Raw genomic sequence first — 19588 nt, 5'->3', positions numbered from 1 at the left:
TCTCTCCTGTTTCCATTTGTCAGTTTTCACGTTAGAAACAACTAAACTGATGTTTTCGGTAGAAGAAAAAAAAAACAAAAATCACATTTCAAATGGTAATGTCTCATCAAACAGCCAAAACTCAAAAGACTAGATTTAAATCCCGACTTTGATGTTTGCTGCGTGTCGTTTCCAAATCAGATGCTTATCTCACCAGACTACGAAGCGCAGCGAGAAGTGACGTGGGTCGCAATCGACGGGATACAGGAATCCATTTCGACCAAAACAAAACAAACCTGAGAACGTGCGACAGAAAAACATCCTAAAATAAGTTCCTCGGGTTACGTCAGGGGGAAAGTCTGTTGTGTCGACAGAAGTTTGGACTGTGCGGTGCGTTGCGAAAGAAAGCTCACTCCATGAACTTTCCACGTCTTGCTGCTTGATGGCTGCAAACTTCTTTGCGTGTGTTTTTGGGGATCATGTGATGGGCGACCACAAAGTAGGCCGTAACTGTGAAGCAGGTTGGTTTCGTGTGTGTGTGTCATGCATTAATGTTGAATCAACACTTTGTAGAAAACATCAAATTGCAGCTGTCAGTGTTTCGGGACTTAGATGTCTCTATAGGTCAGTTTTGTGGATCAGAAGAGAAGTTATTTATTTATTTTTTGCAAAGTACATCAAGCAATTCTCAATTCTGTTCATATTTTCAATTAAATTCAGGTCTAAACTTTGACTGGGCCATTCTAGAACATGGATTTCATGTTGATGACCATGAAGGCATCAGCATGGATGTTTTTTCCCTAAACACCATGTGGGGACAGGGGTTTAGCATTTTGTGAAACTAATGTTGAGTATGATTGGTTGCTTCAGGGTTGGCACAGCTAACCGTTTAGCTAGCGGTGTCCGTCCCACACACTGCTTGTTCAAACCTCCTTCAGAGAACGGCTGGATTTATAGTAAGATTAGATGACTCTCTTTACTGTTGAGGCAACTTGTGAAGGCGGGTTGGTTGCATTGGGATTTATCTACCGGAGTCAAAGTGAAAGGAGCTGAAAATGCAAGTACATGTATCACTCGTCTGGTTTGTAAAGGATATGAAAATCACGTCAGATTTTCCTTCAGTTTCACAGTTTTGCTCTATCTGCTGGTCTGTCACGGAATATTCCCAGTAAAATACACTGAGGTTTGAGGTGAAGAAAACGTGTGAAAGCAGACATATTCTTAATTTTTATTTATTTTTACAAACAATAACATGTTCATGCTGCTGGTTTTTTGTTGTTGTTTGCATTAAACAGAACAGCGCATCCGCAAACTGCAAGAAATAAAAAATTTTTTAAAAAAAGCTCTTACGTGTCATCTGTGGGAAAGAAAGGTTCAAACATTCACGTGTGTTAAAGTTTGTGCTGTATTTCTCGTGCAGAACAGGGCAGGTCCGATCTGTTAGAGTTCAAGTCTTCGTTTTGAAACAAGGTGTTTCATTGGTCAGGCGCTTCATGTTGTCGATGCATCATGGAAAACATTTTTGTTCTGAGGTTTTGGTTAAGAAAAAGTCTGGTGAGATGAGTTGGTGCAGGAAGAAAAAAAACACAGACAGACCGCACATAAGTGAAAGCAGACACACCTGCCCTCTGAGAAGAAGGCCTCTGAAAACACACACACACACGCACGCACACGCACACACACACACACACACACACACACACACACACACACACACACACACACACACACACACACACACACACACACACGCACACAGACAAAATAGGTAAATAGGTCCAGGTTTGTGGCGACAGAATGTCACACTGCATCTCATAAACCTTCCCCAGGTGAAGGCGCTGGCGCTGCTTCTGTTTCAGATTTATATTTAAATCAAACGGAGGAGGAAATTTCACATCAGAACATTTCCTAATGAGAACCGTACCGGTTTGCCTCTGCACATTCTGGCTCCAGTACAGAAGAACAAGCGTGTTTTTAAATAAATAGTCTGAAATATGCTTCAACTGCCAAATAGTCCCCAGGAGTTCCTCTGTTTCTGCAGCAAACATCTACAAAAAAAATGAATCAGTCAACGACTCAGTAGAATCACCAGAATTATCTACTGTTTTAAAAAGAGGACATAAGATGTAATAGTGTAAACTTCAACCTCTGGTTAGTGAGTTGGTGACTTTTACATAAAACAAATTGAGTATTGGTGATTTGACTGCAAATGATGCTCATGTTACATTTCGTAAACGAATCCCTTTCACATAAACTCTGTCTGTGTTTTTCATTTTTGGAGCCTTGAGTTGGCCCATTTAAAGCGTGGAGTTTTAATGTTGCATTAAAACTCCTTGCAACGCTCACATATTTGAGAATTCTGAAGTTGTACTGCATCTTTCTGGGACCAACATGGAGCCAGGTTACACGGGACATTTCAAACCACCTGCTGATGTAAAGACCTACATATTAACTTACTAAAATTTGCATGAGTAAGACACTTTCATGCCCCTACGGATGAGGCACCAAGACCGGCCCCAGCCCAGTGGCCCTAACTCTTGTGAATCCGGCCCTGTGAAACATTAAGACTTTCAAAGGAGCATCTCAGAGCTTTGCGTCTCATCACATGCTTTTGCTCAGATGTACATCGTCTGGGTCAGAATAACGTTTTGGGATTCGATCCGATCAGATGAAAGTAGGTGCCAGTCATTAATTGCTTTGTGGCCGAACCGATTTGATGTACTGGATTCCCGTCAGGACTTTGGCTCTGTTACAGTAAGACAAGTCACGCACGGCTCACGGTGAATGCTGCACATGGTGAGAGCTTCCCACAGAAAATTAGGCTCTGCTCTTCCACAGCTGATGCTTTTACTCGTGGCATTTATGGTAATCATCTTCAGACTCTATTTTTAATGCGCTGATGTTGCAGCATGTTGGTGTTACAGGAATGTTTGTGGCAGCCACGAAAACGGGAACTCAACTGTTGCATGAAGACAAACAAGAGTCAGGAGGTGCCTTAGGGTTAAATTTAATGATTCACTCTGTTGTAAATTTCAGCAAGCTAACAAGTGCTGCGCTTCTGATGCCGTCACATTTTTATCTCTCTCTCTCTCTTTTGATTGTTTTTTTGTTTTGTTTGTTTGTTTTGAAAGTTTGCAGATTACCAATATCATGTAGCCTGCATATTTTAAGTAGAAATACATGAGTGCGTCAAGAAAGCAACCTTCATCACAAGCTTCCTGGCCTCAATTAGGCGTCTCATATTTAGTAAAACAAACGTCTGAGTTTGAAAAGCTGCACAGTCTGTTAATAATTTCTCCCAGAGGTTTTGTGAGCCTGGAATCTGTTGGAGCGACTGCAGTTACTGACGTATTTGTGGACCATTTCACAAATTAAGGAATTTTCCAGACTCCCCTAATGCATTTTTTTACTCTAATCTCTAAAAAATATGTTGATCTAATTCAACATATTACGCATGTTGTAGCTATTAGTATTCCAGCTTTTTTATGCTTGAAAACTAACATTAAATCCCTTGTTTGCGCACACAGCTTTGCCCAATAAAGCTGATTTTGATTACCAGTGTATAATATTGTTACTTATTAATATTGGAATTTTCAAAATTGATATCTGTGTGGAAGGTATTTATTTATTTAATAAGTTCAGTTATTTCCTGGTCTTGTTGAGAACATCTTAGGTAGCAGGGCTCAAGCCTTGGTTCTGACTGCAACTCAAAGACAATCAGAAACTTCTCCAAAAGTCATTTTCTCAATGTGGAAAAAGTATTTCAAGTGAATACCAAAAGTAATTGATCCAGGCGAGCCGGCTCACCACTCAGGGTGTCATTTTTTCAGGGGGTGTCAAAAACACTTCCAGAGCTGGGGTTCCTTCAATAGAAAACTTTTTAACCAATTTGCACAATAAACTGAATATTTTTTTGACATCTCGGATCAAATTGGAAATCAATTCAGCGGAGTTTATTTATACAGCGCCAATTTACAACATGTCATCTCAAGGCACTTTACAAAAAACTAATTTCAAACCATTCATACAGACGTTACAGTTGATGTATTTAATTTTTGTGATTCAACTGAAGTGGCTTTCTTTGTAAAGTGCCTTGAGAAGACATGGATTGTAAACTGGTAGGTAAATAAACTGAATGTCATCTCACTGTTAGGACCAATTTAAATAGCAAGATATTTGAAATCTGCAATTATTAGTCTTTGAGTTTAGAAGGTATTCTTGCCATCACTCTAATATTTAGCACTTTACATAGATTATTGATCTTATTCAATAATTGTTCCTCCTGTATTCCATTATTCAAGTTGTTCCTCCAATTTGGCTAAAAGACTTAGTTAGAGCCTTTTAGCTAGCTAAAATACTTAGCTAGTTTAGCTAGCAAAGTATTTTAGCTAGCTAAAAGAGTCCACATAAACTCCAAAGCTGTCATTTTACAATAAGTTTCATTACCAGACTTTTACTTTTGAGAGAACGTGTCTTTGTTATGTGCTTTCTATTCCCTGAGGTTTCTTAGGAGTTTTTGTTTTTCATCTTTTTCAAAGATTCAGATTGGTTCAGGAACTTTCACTGTTGCAGCTCCGCAAAAGTCCACACATCACATGAAGAGACAGAATACTTTCTAAACAAACTGAAAAAAAGTGCCTAAGTAGTAAAAAAAAAACATCACAAGGAATGAAAATTGAGAAGTGCAGCACTGTGATGGGAAAAGATGAAGGGACTCTTTTTGCGTAGGAGTGACAGAGATGAGGAAGTAGCTACGAAACAGAGAAAATGAGAAAAATTAACATTGCAAGCAGGACAAACTCTTGTTAAATGTCATATAAGCATTTGTGGGGGCATGGAAAAAAAAGTCCCACAAAACTTTGTTCCTTAAAGAACACACAGAGGTCTTCAAAAGTCCATGTTTATTTTTTAAAGCTTGGGATAAAAACCCAGCTGAGTGAGGATCACTTTCAGTTTTTCTTAAAATATCTAAACTGCCTGAAGGTCTTTCAGTGTAGAGGCAGGAATGTGTTCAAACTTGACTGAAATGAATTGCCTAAACAAGTGTTCACTCCCTCGGAATGTTTTTATCCTTTTATTAATTTTAGAAATCAATGAAAGTCATTTTCTCAGTGTGGGGGAAAAAAAMCCCCGGCTGTTTGATTAAAGAGAAATATGTAAGAAGGGGAAAAAAAAGATGAATATTTCTCTCTGTTAAAGTGACAGACTTAATTCAACACCTCACCTGAGTGCAGTGTGTCGCAGTACGAGGACACCTGCTGTGTCTGGAAGTTCACATCAGTGTTCCTGGCTACCATTAAGACAACATAAACAATGCAAGCAATCCTGGAGGAGTAATTAATGTCCATCATTTATTTACAGCAAGACAACGACCCAAAGGTACACAGAGAGGTTGAGTGTTCTGGAATGGCCCAGTCAAAGTCTCTGACAGAGTTTGAACAGCTTTGCAAGAGTGGAGTGAAACTATAGCATCCAGATGTGCAGCCTGATGGAGACTTATTAATGCAGTCTGTTATCTCATGTGACATGTTGCGCTTTAATTACCATTATTTTGTAGAAATCTTTAGCAAATAATTTTTTGATCAAACAAAAATGTTGATCATAATTAATTTGTAAAATAAAAAATAAAAATAAACAAATATATGGTCCAAGGGAGTTATTACATTTTATAGATTGCAGATTTCCACACATCTGTTGTCTTTCATCATCAGCCTTGAATGATGAAGTACCGACTCCGTGAGAAAGTAGGGCCATACCTCTCACCGTTTAGACATGAGACCTTTTTTACAGTAAGTGTTGAAATACCGGAGGAGGGCGCACGTCATTTCCCTCAGACAAGGAATACGAGCGATTTGCCGCAAGCGGAGCGTCATAAATCTGGACACACGGATCTTGTTTTGGATTTTCTGTGGTCAGGTCTTCATTTTGACACTTTTCAATCAAAACAAAAACAGCACCGTGATGCGCTGCTGGGCTTTCTCCCTGGGAAGTCACTGTCGCGGGTTTCACTTCATGTTTAAAAAGGTATTCGCTTTCTTTTGTGTGTGTGTGTGTGATGTCACTCAGTGCTCCTCTATGTACAGAAACAGGGGAAAAAAAGCACCAAAGTGCTGACGAAGAGCAGAAAACACAGGGAAAACCTCCAATTCAAGAGCTTTTGCTGCCCCCTGGAGGAGTAAAGGGATATAACTTTTTCCCCATTAGTTGTTCTTGGGGATAAAAAGACATGCAAAAAACAAGCCAGTCTATTGCTTTTACTCTACATATTATTAATTTCCTTATTAAACAGAAAAGGAAAAGTTTGTACGTCACTTAATTTGAAATCCTCCAGTACAGATAATGAAGCTGCTTTTAACAATGATATCATGTTCAATGTACTTATTTCAGCAAATATCTCCAAGTGAAACACATTGTTTGGATTAATGAGGCAGAGACTGATTTTTTTATTCATCTTGATTATGATGGCTTTCTATTATCAGCTAATGTAAACTTAATATTTACAGATTATAGAGTATTACATCAGACCAATAAAAAACTCGCAGGCATAAAAAGGTCTGTCAATGACTTCCTGTTGATTCATCCTTAATTAAACAAACTAAAACACATCCCTTTGTTTCACCTAATCTGAAAACTTCTTCCATCTTCAAATAAAACCAGAAGTTTACATACAACTACAAAGACAAATACACATATTTTTTCTCCTCACTGTTTAAAGTCAAATCAGACCAAACTTCTCTTGTTTTAGAATTACTAGAATCATTTCTATTTGCCAAATGCAAGAAAATTTCTCAAGAAYAATTTTTGTTAGAGATTTTTTTTCCCCAACTTTTTTTTTAATTCAGAGGTTTAGTCAGAATCAGGGGATAATTCTCTTTTAAACTGTATGACTTGGGTCAAAAGTTTTGGTTTTCCCGCCTTGTCATATCTACTCACAACTTTTCCTCGTGATGGAGATCATGACTGCATGACGGCCGCACCAAAACATTCACTTTGTAACCACTGGATGCTCAGGGTTGTTATGCATTTTGAAACTTCATCTGTGACTAAGATTTAACTTCCTGATGTCTTTAGAGGTTTGTTGCAGGACATGTTTCACTTTGGATAATGACACAATTACGCAAAAACATCCCCGAAAACACAATTACAAGAAGCAAGAAACCCTAAAAATGAAGTTAATATGATAAGTTCTGGAGCAGGGCTACGCCCAAAACCACACCTCACCCGTTCTTCTCTCTCTGTTAGGGTTTCATCAACGCTACCCCTCTTTACCCTCTACCTCTTTTACCCCATCCCTCTTCATCCCATCATTCTCATACCCCTTTTCCTTCCCTCCATCTCATAGCCATGCTTTGCTCCTTTTCGCTGCAGGTTTCGTCTGCAGGGTCCCAAGAGCGCTCTGGGAAAAGAAAGTGGAACACATTTTCCTGAAGACCCCGACACTGAGTCTTCATCGCCCAACCCCTCCAGCATTCTCTCCAGATGACCAAGCCGAGCTCAGTCTTCCCCTTCATCCAATTCCTTCAATAAATCTCTTCAGCTTGTACCTTTGTGGCGTCGTCCTTCTTCTGTCACTTCCTCCATCTACGTAGTTTAAAAACTTAATTGGTGCTTTTTATGGTTGACTTTCAACTGATGTTTACAGTATATCTTAATAATGTGATTAGAGTAAATCAGTTCCTTCATGATATTTATTGGAGCTGTAGTTGTGGATTTTGGTAATGTAAAATGGTCGACATCTGCAGATACACGGCTCAGGAAAGTTTACTCTGAAACACAGTTGTTGCTCTTAAGTTAAGAAACATATACATATGAAAATACTTCATAAATCACGTTATTGACCCTTGAAACTGTTAGGTTAGTGAGGATCCTAGTTGTGTAGTGACTGATTGTGTTGCCCTGGGATATCAGAGAGAGCACTACTTAAACCAATCCAATATGATTTTCAAAAAGCCCCCAACAAACCAAACCTGGTTAATTTTGATGAGCCATCCATGACTTGCACTACGCCACACCTTTAAGAACCATCTGGAGGCACCTGCAGGCCATATCAATTAACTCAGGACTGGCTCACTTGTGATTCAGTATGTCTTTCATCATTTACTAAAATTATTATTTTTAAAATCTTAATTTGTTTCCAATGAGAAAAAAGCAATAAATAAATAAAGGATAAAATGCAGATACATGATATGACAAAGTTTCATTTCTGTTTCAAAAAATAAATAAGTCTTGTGGTTAATTAAAAGCAAACTCTGAAATTTTCCAGAAATTACCTCTTTACAGTTTAGTGAAAATGTCATCTTTACAGGTTTCTTTTCTTTATTCTTTTTTGTTTGTTTGCTTGTGACGACCTAACAAGTGTCCAGTAGCCACTGGGTGACTCACAGACGTTTTACATTATAGCTTATTCAGATTACTCAGACAAGATACATAATCACAAAAAACTGTTTTCCAATGACAATTTTGTTTATTAAAGTGGACATGTTGAGCTTTTAAATGCTTCCTTTCCACATGTAAATCATTCTCTTATGGTATAAAGTAGAACTGCATTGTTTTGGTCTGAATTTCACGATATTGAAGCTCCACAGATCCCTTATTTAAAGTCCCACTCCTCTCCTTTTGGCCATACTTGCAGTTTGACAGCAGCAATGTTTATCCACCGTCAGAGAAACTTTTTATTCCTAAGTTTAAGATGACTACACAATATGCAGTGTAGTTTAACTCTAGTGTCTACGCATGTCAGACACGTATTAAGATGTGCTAACATCTCGAGTTAACGCTAGCACAAGATGAATGAAGTAAACAAAGCCTCGAACTTTAGCACTTAGCTAACAGGAGCATCAAGAATGTCAAAGGAGTGCGTTTGAATTATGTGTAAAAAATAAAGCCAAATAATTATAATGCAGTACAGTTATATCTTCAGAGGCAGCTAAAAGCTAGCACACAGCGCTAACAAAGGTTTAACCAGACACTGGGGCGATGTAAGGAAGGATGTGGGTAAATCCACCCCAGAACCAAACATTTTGACTTATCTACTTGCAAATGCGGCCTAACCGAACCYGGACTACAAAATCACAGCGAGGGAAAAAAAAAAATGGAGGATTGACAAAACTTTTTTTTATTTTTATTTTTTATTGTCATCATCATATACAACAGACATATACGGATTGACAAAACTGATCAGCCGGAAGTGCAGCTTATCAGGCTGATAAGTTTAGCAGTTACGGCAGTTCTACCGTAAATGTAGTGGTCACCTACAAGGAAATGAGGAAAATGGACAGAATGACAAATATAACGCCAAAAAATATATATCCATCAGCATTGGAAGATAATTAAATTGTTTTGCACTCCTAGACACTCAAACGTACACCAATATATTTTTCATGTCCCCTTTAAGTGAAATAGTTTTCACTTTATAAACGGAATTTTAGAAAACTTTTTAATTTACTGGATTTATTTGGGCTGTAATTGCTTGTTGACAAGAACCAAAACGTTGGATTTTTAAAGCTGCAAGTAGCTACTCTTTCACAGCACTGTTTAAACAATCTACTGCATTTTGCTGTAACTTTACATGTTGGCTTATAAAAATGAAAAGTGAATAGTGATGAAGAAAGCTAATTTTCCTCCAGACACTGACAAATCTCTGATGCATTTCTCTCCGATCCTTCCCTGGAGGGATTCTCTGAATCTGGTAATTTCCCTCTTAACGGAAATAAAGGGAACGCGATCTTATCCCGGCTTGTTTCGCAAACAACGCCATATCTTCCAGATGAATCAGCAGCAACAGGTCGGGGCAGGCCTGGCCAGACAGTGATGAATGAATATCAATAAAAAAAATAATTTAAAAAAAACACGTAAAACGGAAACACTGTAACGTGTGAGCACGTGAATCTCCTGGGAGAGTTTAAATAACACGCAGCCACGGTTCGGGTTACGCACTCAAGAAGCTCCTGCCTACAAGTTTGTTGTGAGTTGGGATTTTTTTTTCTTTCTCTCTCTCTCTCTCTCTACGCTGAGCTTCAACCCGCAGCCAGGCAGACGTAATGTTGGATACGTTTGGGACGCACACCACCACGGCGACCGTGCCGAGTGCGGAGCTCCAGCTCAAAGCGTCGGACAAGAAGGTCAGCCTGAAGCCGGCAGTGATGGGGATGGACAGCGGGAAGAAACTCCTGGAGATAACGGGCCCTGCTCTGTCAAAAAGGAGGCTCCTGGTGGGATTAGACCTCCTCTGCCTTTTTCTCGGTAAGTAAACGATCACTCTAAACATACATTCAGAAAGGCTTATATACAGCTAAATGCATGTTTGAACAGTAGCAGCACTTAAAAACAGGTTTGAGAAAGTTTTTAGTACCTTTCTTTAATGTATCGTGTTATTTTATGTAAATACAGCGACATAATTTGAGGAAGTTATTTGGTCGTCTGCACGGATTGATTATTGGACGCAATCACAACTTTTTGAGTCGCTTTTTGTGGGGAAAAAACACACACATTTGAGAGAACATTTTTAAAAATGTTTCAATACGTTTGAAAATTTCAAAATGACTGAGTCCCCTGTGACCTTGGGGTTTCGCTTTTCCAATTTTAATAGTTGTAATATTCATTTACTATATTCGTTATTGCATATTTTTTTTGTATCACTTGGACAAAAAAAACCTCGCATGCTGCTTGGCTTTACTTTTTTCTTTTGGTGTTGAAATTATTCTTTCATGTGTTTGTTACCTCTTTTTTGTAACTTCATCAATGTCATCTTCTGCTTAGTTTCTAAATCCTTCCTGTTTTTTTAGATAACAGAAGAAACCCAGCAGCTGAAACTGTTCATCAAAATATTAGGACTAAAATAACTTCAGATTTGATTTGCAAGTATAGGCACTAGTTTAAAATATGTCCCAGTTTTAAAAAGTGACAGTTTCAAAAACACAAAAAATATATTACATCACACATTATTCCTTTGCCCTCCGGGCACTGTAACACTAGTGTTTTGTTTGGCTGTGTGACGCACAGAGTAAAACAGGATTGTCTGGATTGCTGAAAACTGCTAACTGAAGGAAGCGAAAGCAGCAYTTTTAGCTGATTGGAAATATTTCCACAACTAAAAAACCTGGACAGAGCTGATATGGAAACTCTTAGGTCTATAGAGATGATATAACATTCAATATCGATTTTAGCTATATTTTTGTCTAAACCACAATTTTCATATTAAAATTCCCTTTTGTTTGTTTTCTAAGAGTTATCATAAATGAGTATAGAATACTCTGGTCCAGATTTGACTCATCCATACATTGTGGTATTCATAATCGGTCATCCTGCTGTTAAAATACACTGAAAAATACTCCTTTCTTCTGTTTTAATTAACAGAAGAAAAAAAGTTTCAATGAATTTCAAACTTTGCTCAAATCATTAAAAGACTGAAATAGTTTTTCAGTTTATCGTCTACATAAAACCCCGAAGCAGATACAACCTGCTTGACATTAGCATCTCTAGCCAACTGTTAGCTGGAGGTGCTAATGTCACAGTTCTAACAAGATGTTTGTATTTTGTTTGCAAACCAATCTTTCTCTTTTTTGCTATGTGCACCAAATCAATGTCATGGACAACCCATCTTAATGTAATGACTACTTTAACAAAATAGCTCAGAAATACAAAACTTGTTCCTTTTGCCTTTCAAAATAAGTCTCAAACAACATATTAGCATCTCACACTTATTTCAACTGAAGAAGTCACATGCTCACACTAGCTAAATATTGCTTTACGAGTCAGCCTTTACTTTGACTAAAAGGTGTCACAAGATCCTGTTACACACCCATTTATTACTCACTTTTATTAGGGTAACACTGTACAAGTGGAGAGTAAAGCAGCTGACTGAAGGCTAGCTACCTGAGCAGCTAGCCTCACTAGTTACTAACCAAGTTCAATATAACCAGCAGATATCAGCTGAACCAGCTAACATTAGCTTGCTAGACATATGCTATTCTGTAACGCAAAAAGACAAAATATATAGTAGGGTTGTCCCGATTTGTTATTGATACTTTAAAACGATCCAATATCAGTATCAAATTGTATCAGCTGCTCTTTTATCCCCTCACACAGACCTTTGTGAGTCAGCTGGTGACATACCAGTTGTTGCTGACTACTGTTCTCTGTTTGACTTATATAACTTGATCAATAACATTCCACGCTACGAAATAAGTAAAAAAATTGTGTACGATTTGTGCTGATATCGTATCGGATCAATATCAGTATCAACCAATGCACAAAGTCGCAATATCGGTATCGTATCGGAAGTGAAAAAGTTGTATTGGGACACCCCCAATGCGTAGCATTATGCCCAAAAGCACACATAAAAACAAAAGCAGTTACGTTTTAAGGGAATATTGTGATTCTTTGAGAACGTTATTCCAGCTGGGGTCTTTTTACAGGGCATGTAGTTTAAATTGATTGAGAGGTCGTCCTTTCATCTACATGCGAACCCTTCTGTGCCTCTTCATGTGGCGTAGTGAGCGCTCTGTACCAGCTGGTCTGTGCATTGCCTGGGGATTTCTGCTCTTTCCATGACAACATTCCAGTTCTCAGGGTTCGGGGAAAGTCTGGGGAGGTTTTGGTTTAAAGACATACGCTTACTGTTCATGGGCACTACATGTTCGCGTGCATCGCCCATTGCTGACCGACCCGCTAGCAATAAACAAGGGCCAATTACATATTATTATCGGTTAAAAGGAAAAGCTGTAGGGAGAAGTGGTTCATTTGAACAACAGTTTGGGTAAGTTGAGAAGAGAGGCAGCACCGTGAGAAGTCCCTGTATCTCTTATCTCTCCACTCCCTGCTTTGTTCGGTGTGCGCAGGAATGCAAAACAGACAACGGAGGAAGAGGCAGAGAGGGGCCGGACGACCAGAGACAAGCAGAGACAGTGTGAAGCTGGCTCTGGCTCTGGCTCTGCTGCTCCATTTACTTTGTTTTTGCTGGGCAGAGTTGAACTGGAGTCACAAACAACGCCCCCCTCCTTCACCCTCCTCTTCCTCCTCAACAACAGAAACCTTCCCACACACATGCGCAGTGGGAGCTGGGTCTTTGTTGGGGCTCTGCCTTACTGCTTTCTTTCCAGTCTCAGTGGATTCAGCTTGTGTTCATTCAGGGAACAGAAGATCTCTGCTGCTCTTCTTTCACATCCCAGTGGAGTAGTTTGGTGACCTCCACATTCTTCATTGTTGTTTTCCTGTAAAAAATAATCCACGTTTGACCTTTTCTCCTCTCTCTCAAATCTCCTGTACTACAGAGCATTCGTAAAATGGCTTGGGCCATATGTGTCAAACTTGAGGCCCATGGGCCAAATCCGGCCCGCCAAAGCTCTTTATGCGACCCTAGATTCTAGACTGAACACTAGGTGTGCTTAAATATTATGTTAATCAAATTAATGCAGATTTTATCTGTTTGCTGTCAAATTATATCAATCAGTCCCTCCAGTTTCTTCAATCGTGGAAATTCACGCAAAATCAACAAATCCCTGCACTTTTTAGTGCTAATAATTGGGAGTTTATTGCAGATTTTTCTAAAAAAAAAAATTGTCCAAGACTTTCCTTATTTGTAAAAAACATCTGCCTCAGCTTTAATCGATGTCAGATTATGGTATGTGAACTAATGCTGACTTCAGTGACTTTTTTATTATATTTAGCACATTTCAGACAAAAAAAAAAAAAAAATCAGCCAAAATCAGAATCGGCATGTCAGGCATCCTAGAGATCGGTAATTGGCGATCGGCCAGAAAACTGGAATTGCTACCTGCAACCCTATTCTGTATTAAAACATAATGAGAAATATCTCAACAGATCAGTATAATTTTTTAAAATTGACATTTATGACATAAGTTATCCCAGTATACAGAAAATTGAATTACCGTAGTTAAGCTATTGCAAGCTAACCACTGCAAACAACCGAAAGCCTTAACTGTTGCATCCCAGGTGAAAAAAAAGTATACTTTAGTATACTAAATTTTAACATACTTTAGTATACTTATATCAATGTACTTAAACTGTACTATTTTGGAACTACTAATTTTGTGCTTAGTATACTTTAGTAGTATTTAAATAGTATTAAATTACAACTAGTAGTATATTTTAGTATACTATACGTACTTTATTGGAACAACTTCAAGTGTACTTAAAGTATACTTTTGAAATATATTTCAGAGCTTTATTATTATATTTTGATATAATTATTATATTTTTAGTGTAATAATTCTGTCTCAGAGTTATATAAAAATATATATATTTAATATACTTCAATGATTATAATTTTTTATTGTAAGCAATTTTAATAATAGTAAAATATTATTAAGACACTTAAAAATTTATACATATTAATTCATATTTTGTTCACTTAAAGTATACTTTATTATTTAATATATTAAAAGGTACAGTTTTGCTTAAGTGGGTTTAAAGTTCCAATTTCAAAATTGGTACAAGTGTATTTTTAGTATACTTCAGATATACTTATAGGTAGTACACTTAATATTTAGTTTACTTAAAGTGTACTTTCACAAATTAAAGTATGTTTGAAGTATACTAAAGTATACTTTTTTTTCACCTGGGATGTAAATGTGATAGCAGCTTCAAGGTTTATCAAAACATTTGCATGAAACTCTTTGGATTTTTGAGTCTGAAGTGGTTTAAGGATGCACATAAATCTGATTTCAAAATAAGAGTGGCTGTCCAGTGGTTTACCGCAGGTGAGTCTGACGGTCACAAACAAAGCCGTTCCTCTCAAAGACCTTTAAAAGACCGCACTGGGAAAAAGAAAAAAAAAAAAGAAATTGCATAAGCTTGTCAAAGAGATTCGAAACCTTCGCAGTGTTTTTATTTGTGAATTGGCGATGCGAGCGGGTGCTTCAGAGCTACATTCAGCGATGCACTCAGCATTAGCATTCCAGCATATTTATTGCAAGGTTTTGCACAAAGTACCGCTGTCGTGAGTTTTCATTAAAAATGAAAGGAGTGGAAATTTGATTGAGAATCAAGGAGCGTTGCTTTTTGAGCGACAAATAATAATAATAAAAAAAAGGTAATTCAATTAGAACAGCAATAATGACAGAATATTTGAGAGCTCGGAATGTTTTCTCTGGACTGAGAGGCCGGTGCGTTCTTGCCTGACGGTCAATTAAAATTCATCTCCCGTCGTAAACACTTGCGGCTTTTCAGCATATCAGAGATGTTCCTTCGTCGCCCGTCCACTTCTCTGTGACACATGTACTTTTACATGTGTGTGTGTGTGTGTGTGTGTGTGTTTTTTAAACCAGAAGAGTCTTTAGAATTATCTGCTGGTCTAACCCAGTGTCCGCCTCTTCTCTGTCCACGCAGCATCGATTCCTTTCTTCGCATGCGAGCTGAAGGCAGTGAAACCCTTCCAGAGGGGCTTCACATGTGGAGACCCCAGTATCGCCTACCCTTATCTGTCCCAAGAAGTCATTTCAAATAAGCTTCTTACCGCAGGTGGAATCGTCATCACAGGCCTGGCAGTGAGTTTTCGACGTGTTACCCCCTCTCTCCCCCCCACACACCTCCCACACAGACGACCTCCCATCACAGCAACTCGTTTAAAAAAAAAAAAAAAAAAAACCCGTTTCTCTCTTCCTTTTTGAACTTTTTCCAACCTTCAGATTGCGCTCGGGGAGTGCTTCCGGGCGCGCTTCCACAAAGTGAGCTCCAAATCGTTCGTGAAGAACCTGTACGTCTCCTGCCTGTACAAGGAGCTGGGCTCCTTCCTGTTCGGCTGCTGCGTCGGCCAGTCGCTCACCAACATGGCGAAGCTCAGCGTCGGGCGGCTGCGGCCTCACTTCCTGGACGTGTGCGGCGTCACATACGCGACGCTCAACTGCACGCAGGGAACGTACGTGACTGCCACAGGCGTGAAGTGTACCAACCCTGACCACCAATTAGTGGAAGAGGCCAGGTGAGGATCCGACTGATGATGTGTCAAAAAACTATAACCATATACAGGTGTGGGTTAACAGATTAAACTGTCATTAAAAAGTTCGTTTATTTCATTAATTCATAAAACACAGTAGTATGTAAGTTTTAATTCCTTTCATTAATTCACTTCACTAAATAAAACAAATAGAGACAGACAGTTTATAAGTCAATTTTTCTGTAAATTACGATGATTTTTACTTACCGAATCTGAAAATGCAACATTAAAGGCAAAAATATTACAGCAGACCAATAAAAAATGAGCAAATAAACGTGGGTTTTAATGAAAAGTATGTTTAATACCTGCTAAGAAGTTATTTTCAAAATGTACTTTTAATCTAACAGACAAGCCTCACTGGAACTCATATTATAATTTATTTCAAGCATCTTTTTAAAAAAAAATCTTTTTTAAAATTTTAACTTGTAGTGAATGAAAGCCCAAAATTTAGTTTCACAAAAATGTGAAAATATTACATAAAGACCAACATTCGCTATTTACAGCCTTCAGAGGGTGAACCACAAATCAATGGAAAATTGATTGGAAGGAAAAACTGTGACCAAAAACGGTGCGCAAGTAAAAGGATGTTCATTAATGCAGTAATTCATGGCCATATATTTCACTAGGTGACAGCTTATCTATAAAACTGTCCATTCTTGTATTTAAATACTGAAACAAATGATGTTCTAGTTTATTGAGTTTCACCTGTAAAAGCAAACGACGTGTTTATGAATTTTCTGTGCGATGACCTTCAGTTACTTATAAATCTAAATGCCTTTTTCTGTTTTTGTAGGAAGTCCTTCTTCTCTGGCCACGCCTCTTTTGCCATGTACTCTCTGCTGTATTTAGCGGTGAGTTTCAACGTTTTCTACAAATATCTTCTTTTTTTTTTCATAAAAATGGAAATACGTCAGCTAAAGAAATTATTATTTAAAGTTTGTCTATGTCTTACTGAAAGTGTAACTTTATAAACCCATATACAAACTATTTTTCAAAATGTACCACATTAGTGAGTGTGTGTTTAATTCTTTGATAGTCGAGTTCTAATGAGTTCATAATGAACTTAAATATTATGTTATTGTGCAGGTTCACCAATCAGACGTCAGGGTCTTTTTTTTAAGACGTTTGAAATCATTTTCTTCAGAAAAGTAACTATAATAAAATGAATTTGCCAGTAAAGATTTTAACATATCATAAATTCAAGTTTTATTTAATGATTTTTAAATACTGTTAAAAAATAATAAACATTGTTGTTAAATTATTGAGCTTCTTAAACAATTTTAGATGGATTTCTGTATTTGCTTTGTGTCTTAGGTCAAATTTTACTTAAATTATCAAGAACCACGAAACGCTCTCGTTGACTAGCCAAACTCGTGACATTTATATTCCTCTAGTTACAGTCGGCGTGTTCATATGTTGGAAAAAAATGAATTCCTGCTGCATTCATTTATCGTCAGTGCAGTTAGCGACAAAAAGTGAAAGAATGATCGAGGACGGGGAGCGAAGGATACGAGGCGGACAAATGTCGCTTTGTTTCGCTGTTGGAGGAGCGTCGCCGTCGCCCCCACAGCTCTGCTGCATTGTGTGTGGATGTGTGTGTGTGTGGATGTGTGTGTGTGGATGTGGGAGCTTGTGTGTAAACCCTGGTGCCCTCATCAGTTGGTAGATCGAGTTCAATTCGCTGATTTTAATACTCCAAGTCAAGCTTACAGTTATTAAAAAAACAACAAAAAAACAATTTTCAATAAGACTAAACTAAACAAACCCCTTATAACTTCTTTAGACATTGAATTCAGATTAAGGTAATAATTAGTGAAGCAATCAGACTCCGTTTGGAGAGTCGACACTGTAAAAATAATCAGACCAAAAATTTGAAACGTCTTTACAAACTCACAGAGTAAGAGCAATTTTGTTATAATATTATAGTAAAATACTTAGAGTTATTAATATTTCAGCAACAATTCAGTTCAAAGTGCTTTACGTCATAAGAACATCGTACAGTTAGCATGTACGAAATAAGAAATGAACATATTTTGTCAAATGCCATCGTTAAAATCATCAAGCAAATACACATCAAATATATTGATCAATGTTCCAGTTGTTATGAGTAAAGGCAGCTCTAAACATTAAGGCTTTTAGCATTGATTTGAATGAAGTCAGTGTTTCGACATCTTTACGGTTTTCTGGAAGTTTGTTCCAGATTTCCGATGGCAAAAAAGAACTAATTGTTCTCGAACAGTTGAACATTATGGGGTTTGCAAGTAAGTCTTACAAATATGAAGTGGGGGTTTTAATTAATGGAAAACCTTTTCTTTTATCAGTGAAGTAGAAAGAAAGCTAACAGGTTTGAAAGTCCAAAAGAAAACCTTTCACGACTTTTATCATCTTCCTGGGAAAAGAGCTCTGGCGATTCTCGGTGCTGTCCGTTTACTTCAACCAACAGATGTCTCTCTTTTTTTATTTAATTTTTTTTTTTATCACAGTCAGCTTTAAACTGCATTTCATTTCTTTCCTGATTTACTCATTTACACTGAATGACCTCCAGAGCATTAAACATGTTGTTGCTTGTAGTTCTACCTGCAGGCGCGGCTGACGTGGCGCGGCGCTCGGCTGCTGAGGCCGCTGCTGCAGTTCCTCCTGGTCGTCCTGGCGGTCTACACGGGTCTGACCCGCATCTCGGACTACTGGCACCACCCGTCGGACGTGCTGACAGGATACGTGCAGGGGGCTCTCACTGCGTACTGGGTGGTCAGTATTCCTCACCGTCCCTGTTTGGTTCACCGGAGCGCGTCCGCATGTCAGAGTCCGCTCGTGTCTCAAAGTCGTGTTTGTGTTTGTCTGTTTCCTCCCCGCACCGCCAGGCTTTCTACATCTCGCCGATGTTCAAAGACCGTACGTCGGACCTGTCCACAGCTGAGAAGCCGGACGGCCCCTCGTCTCCTCAGCATACCGTCTGCTGAAAACCCCACGAGCCAGAGGAACGCCTGGCAATTTCCTCTGAAATCACAAGACATACCTCTGCGTTTTGACAGCAGAAAAATACTTCTGGAGACAATCTCTGCAAAAAAGAGAGAGAGAGAGAGAAAACTGAAGCGATTGAGAGGAAGGAGACTGAAAAGTGCGTCTGTTATGTAAACAGCCTGAGCCCTGGACCTTTTGCCCTTGTGACTGGTCACGCCCTTCCGACCTGTGAGGTGAAACTGAAAACAGGAGCCACTATAACTACTCACCACTTGTACGTGTGTAAATATTTTGAAGGCACAAAGGATAACGTCAAGCCACATTTCATTTCAGTGTTAGTGTTGCAATGAATAGAACGTAATATATTTTTTTATAAACACAGATTTTATTATTTAACAGTTTTTACATAATTTTGTACGCTGCTGAATGTAAGCACTCGTTTTTTTCTTCATGTGTTTGGCCAGATGTCGTAGGATTTGTTGTGTCATAAGAAAACGACTAATAGGCGTCCTAACAGAACATAACTTACAGGAAAAATACTGAACTCATCAGTAGAGGTCATTTTTGATGTACACGTGTCAGTGTTGCTAGAAGTAAAATGTTTTATAAATATTTTGTATGTTTTGATTCGTGATTATTTTCCTCTTACTGCAAAACAAACAAAAAGTATTTTTGGTTTACGTTTTAGTGTAA

At 38.2% G+C, this 19588-nt stretch overlaps 1 protein-coding gene across 1 annotated transcript; it reads left to right on the top strand.

The window, feature by feature from the left end:
* Window positions 1-9175: 9175 nt before the first annotated feature.
* Window positions 9176-19522, top strand: LOC103462875 (phospholipid phosphatase 3-like). The gene is made up of 6 exons (XM_008405940.2): window positions 9176-10221; window positions 15328-15485; window positions 15627-15919; window positions 16728-16785; window positions 18506-18682; window positions 18796-19522. Exons 1-6 carry the CDS (start codon window positions 10020-10022, stop codon window positions 18892-18894), a joined length of 987 nt encoding a protein of 328 aa, XP_008404162.1. The 5' UTR covers window positions 9176-10019; the 3' UTR covers window positions 18895-19522.
* The last annotated feature ends 66 nt before the right edge of the window (window positions 19523-19588 follow it).

Source organism: Poecilia reticulata, linkage group LG1, assembly GCF_000633615.1.
Source record: "Poecilia reticulata strain Guanapo linkage group LG1, Guppy_female_1.0+MT, whole genome shotgun sequence".
NCBI lineage: Eukaryota > Metazoa > Chordata > Actinopteri > Cyprinodontiformes > Poeciliidae > Poecilia > Poecilia reticulata.
Note: the sequence above shows the minus strand (reverse complement) of the source record. Positions and strands in the feature narration are given on the sequence as shown.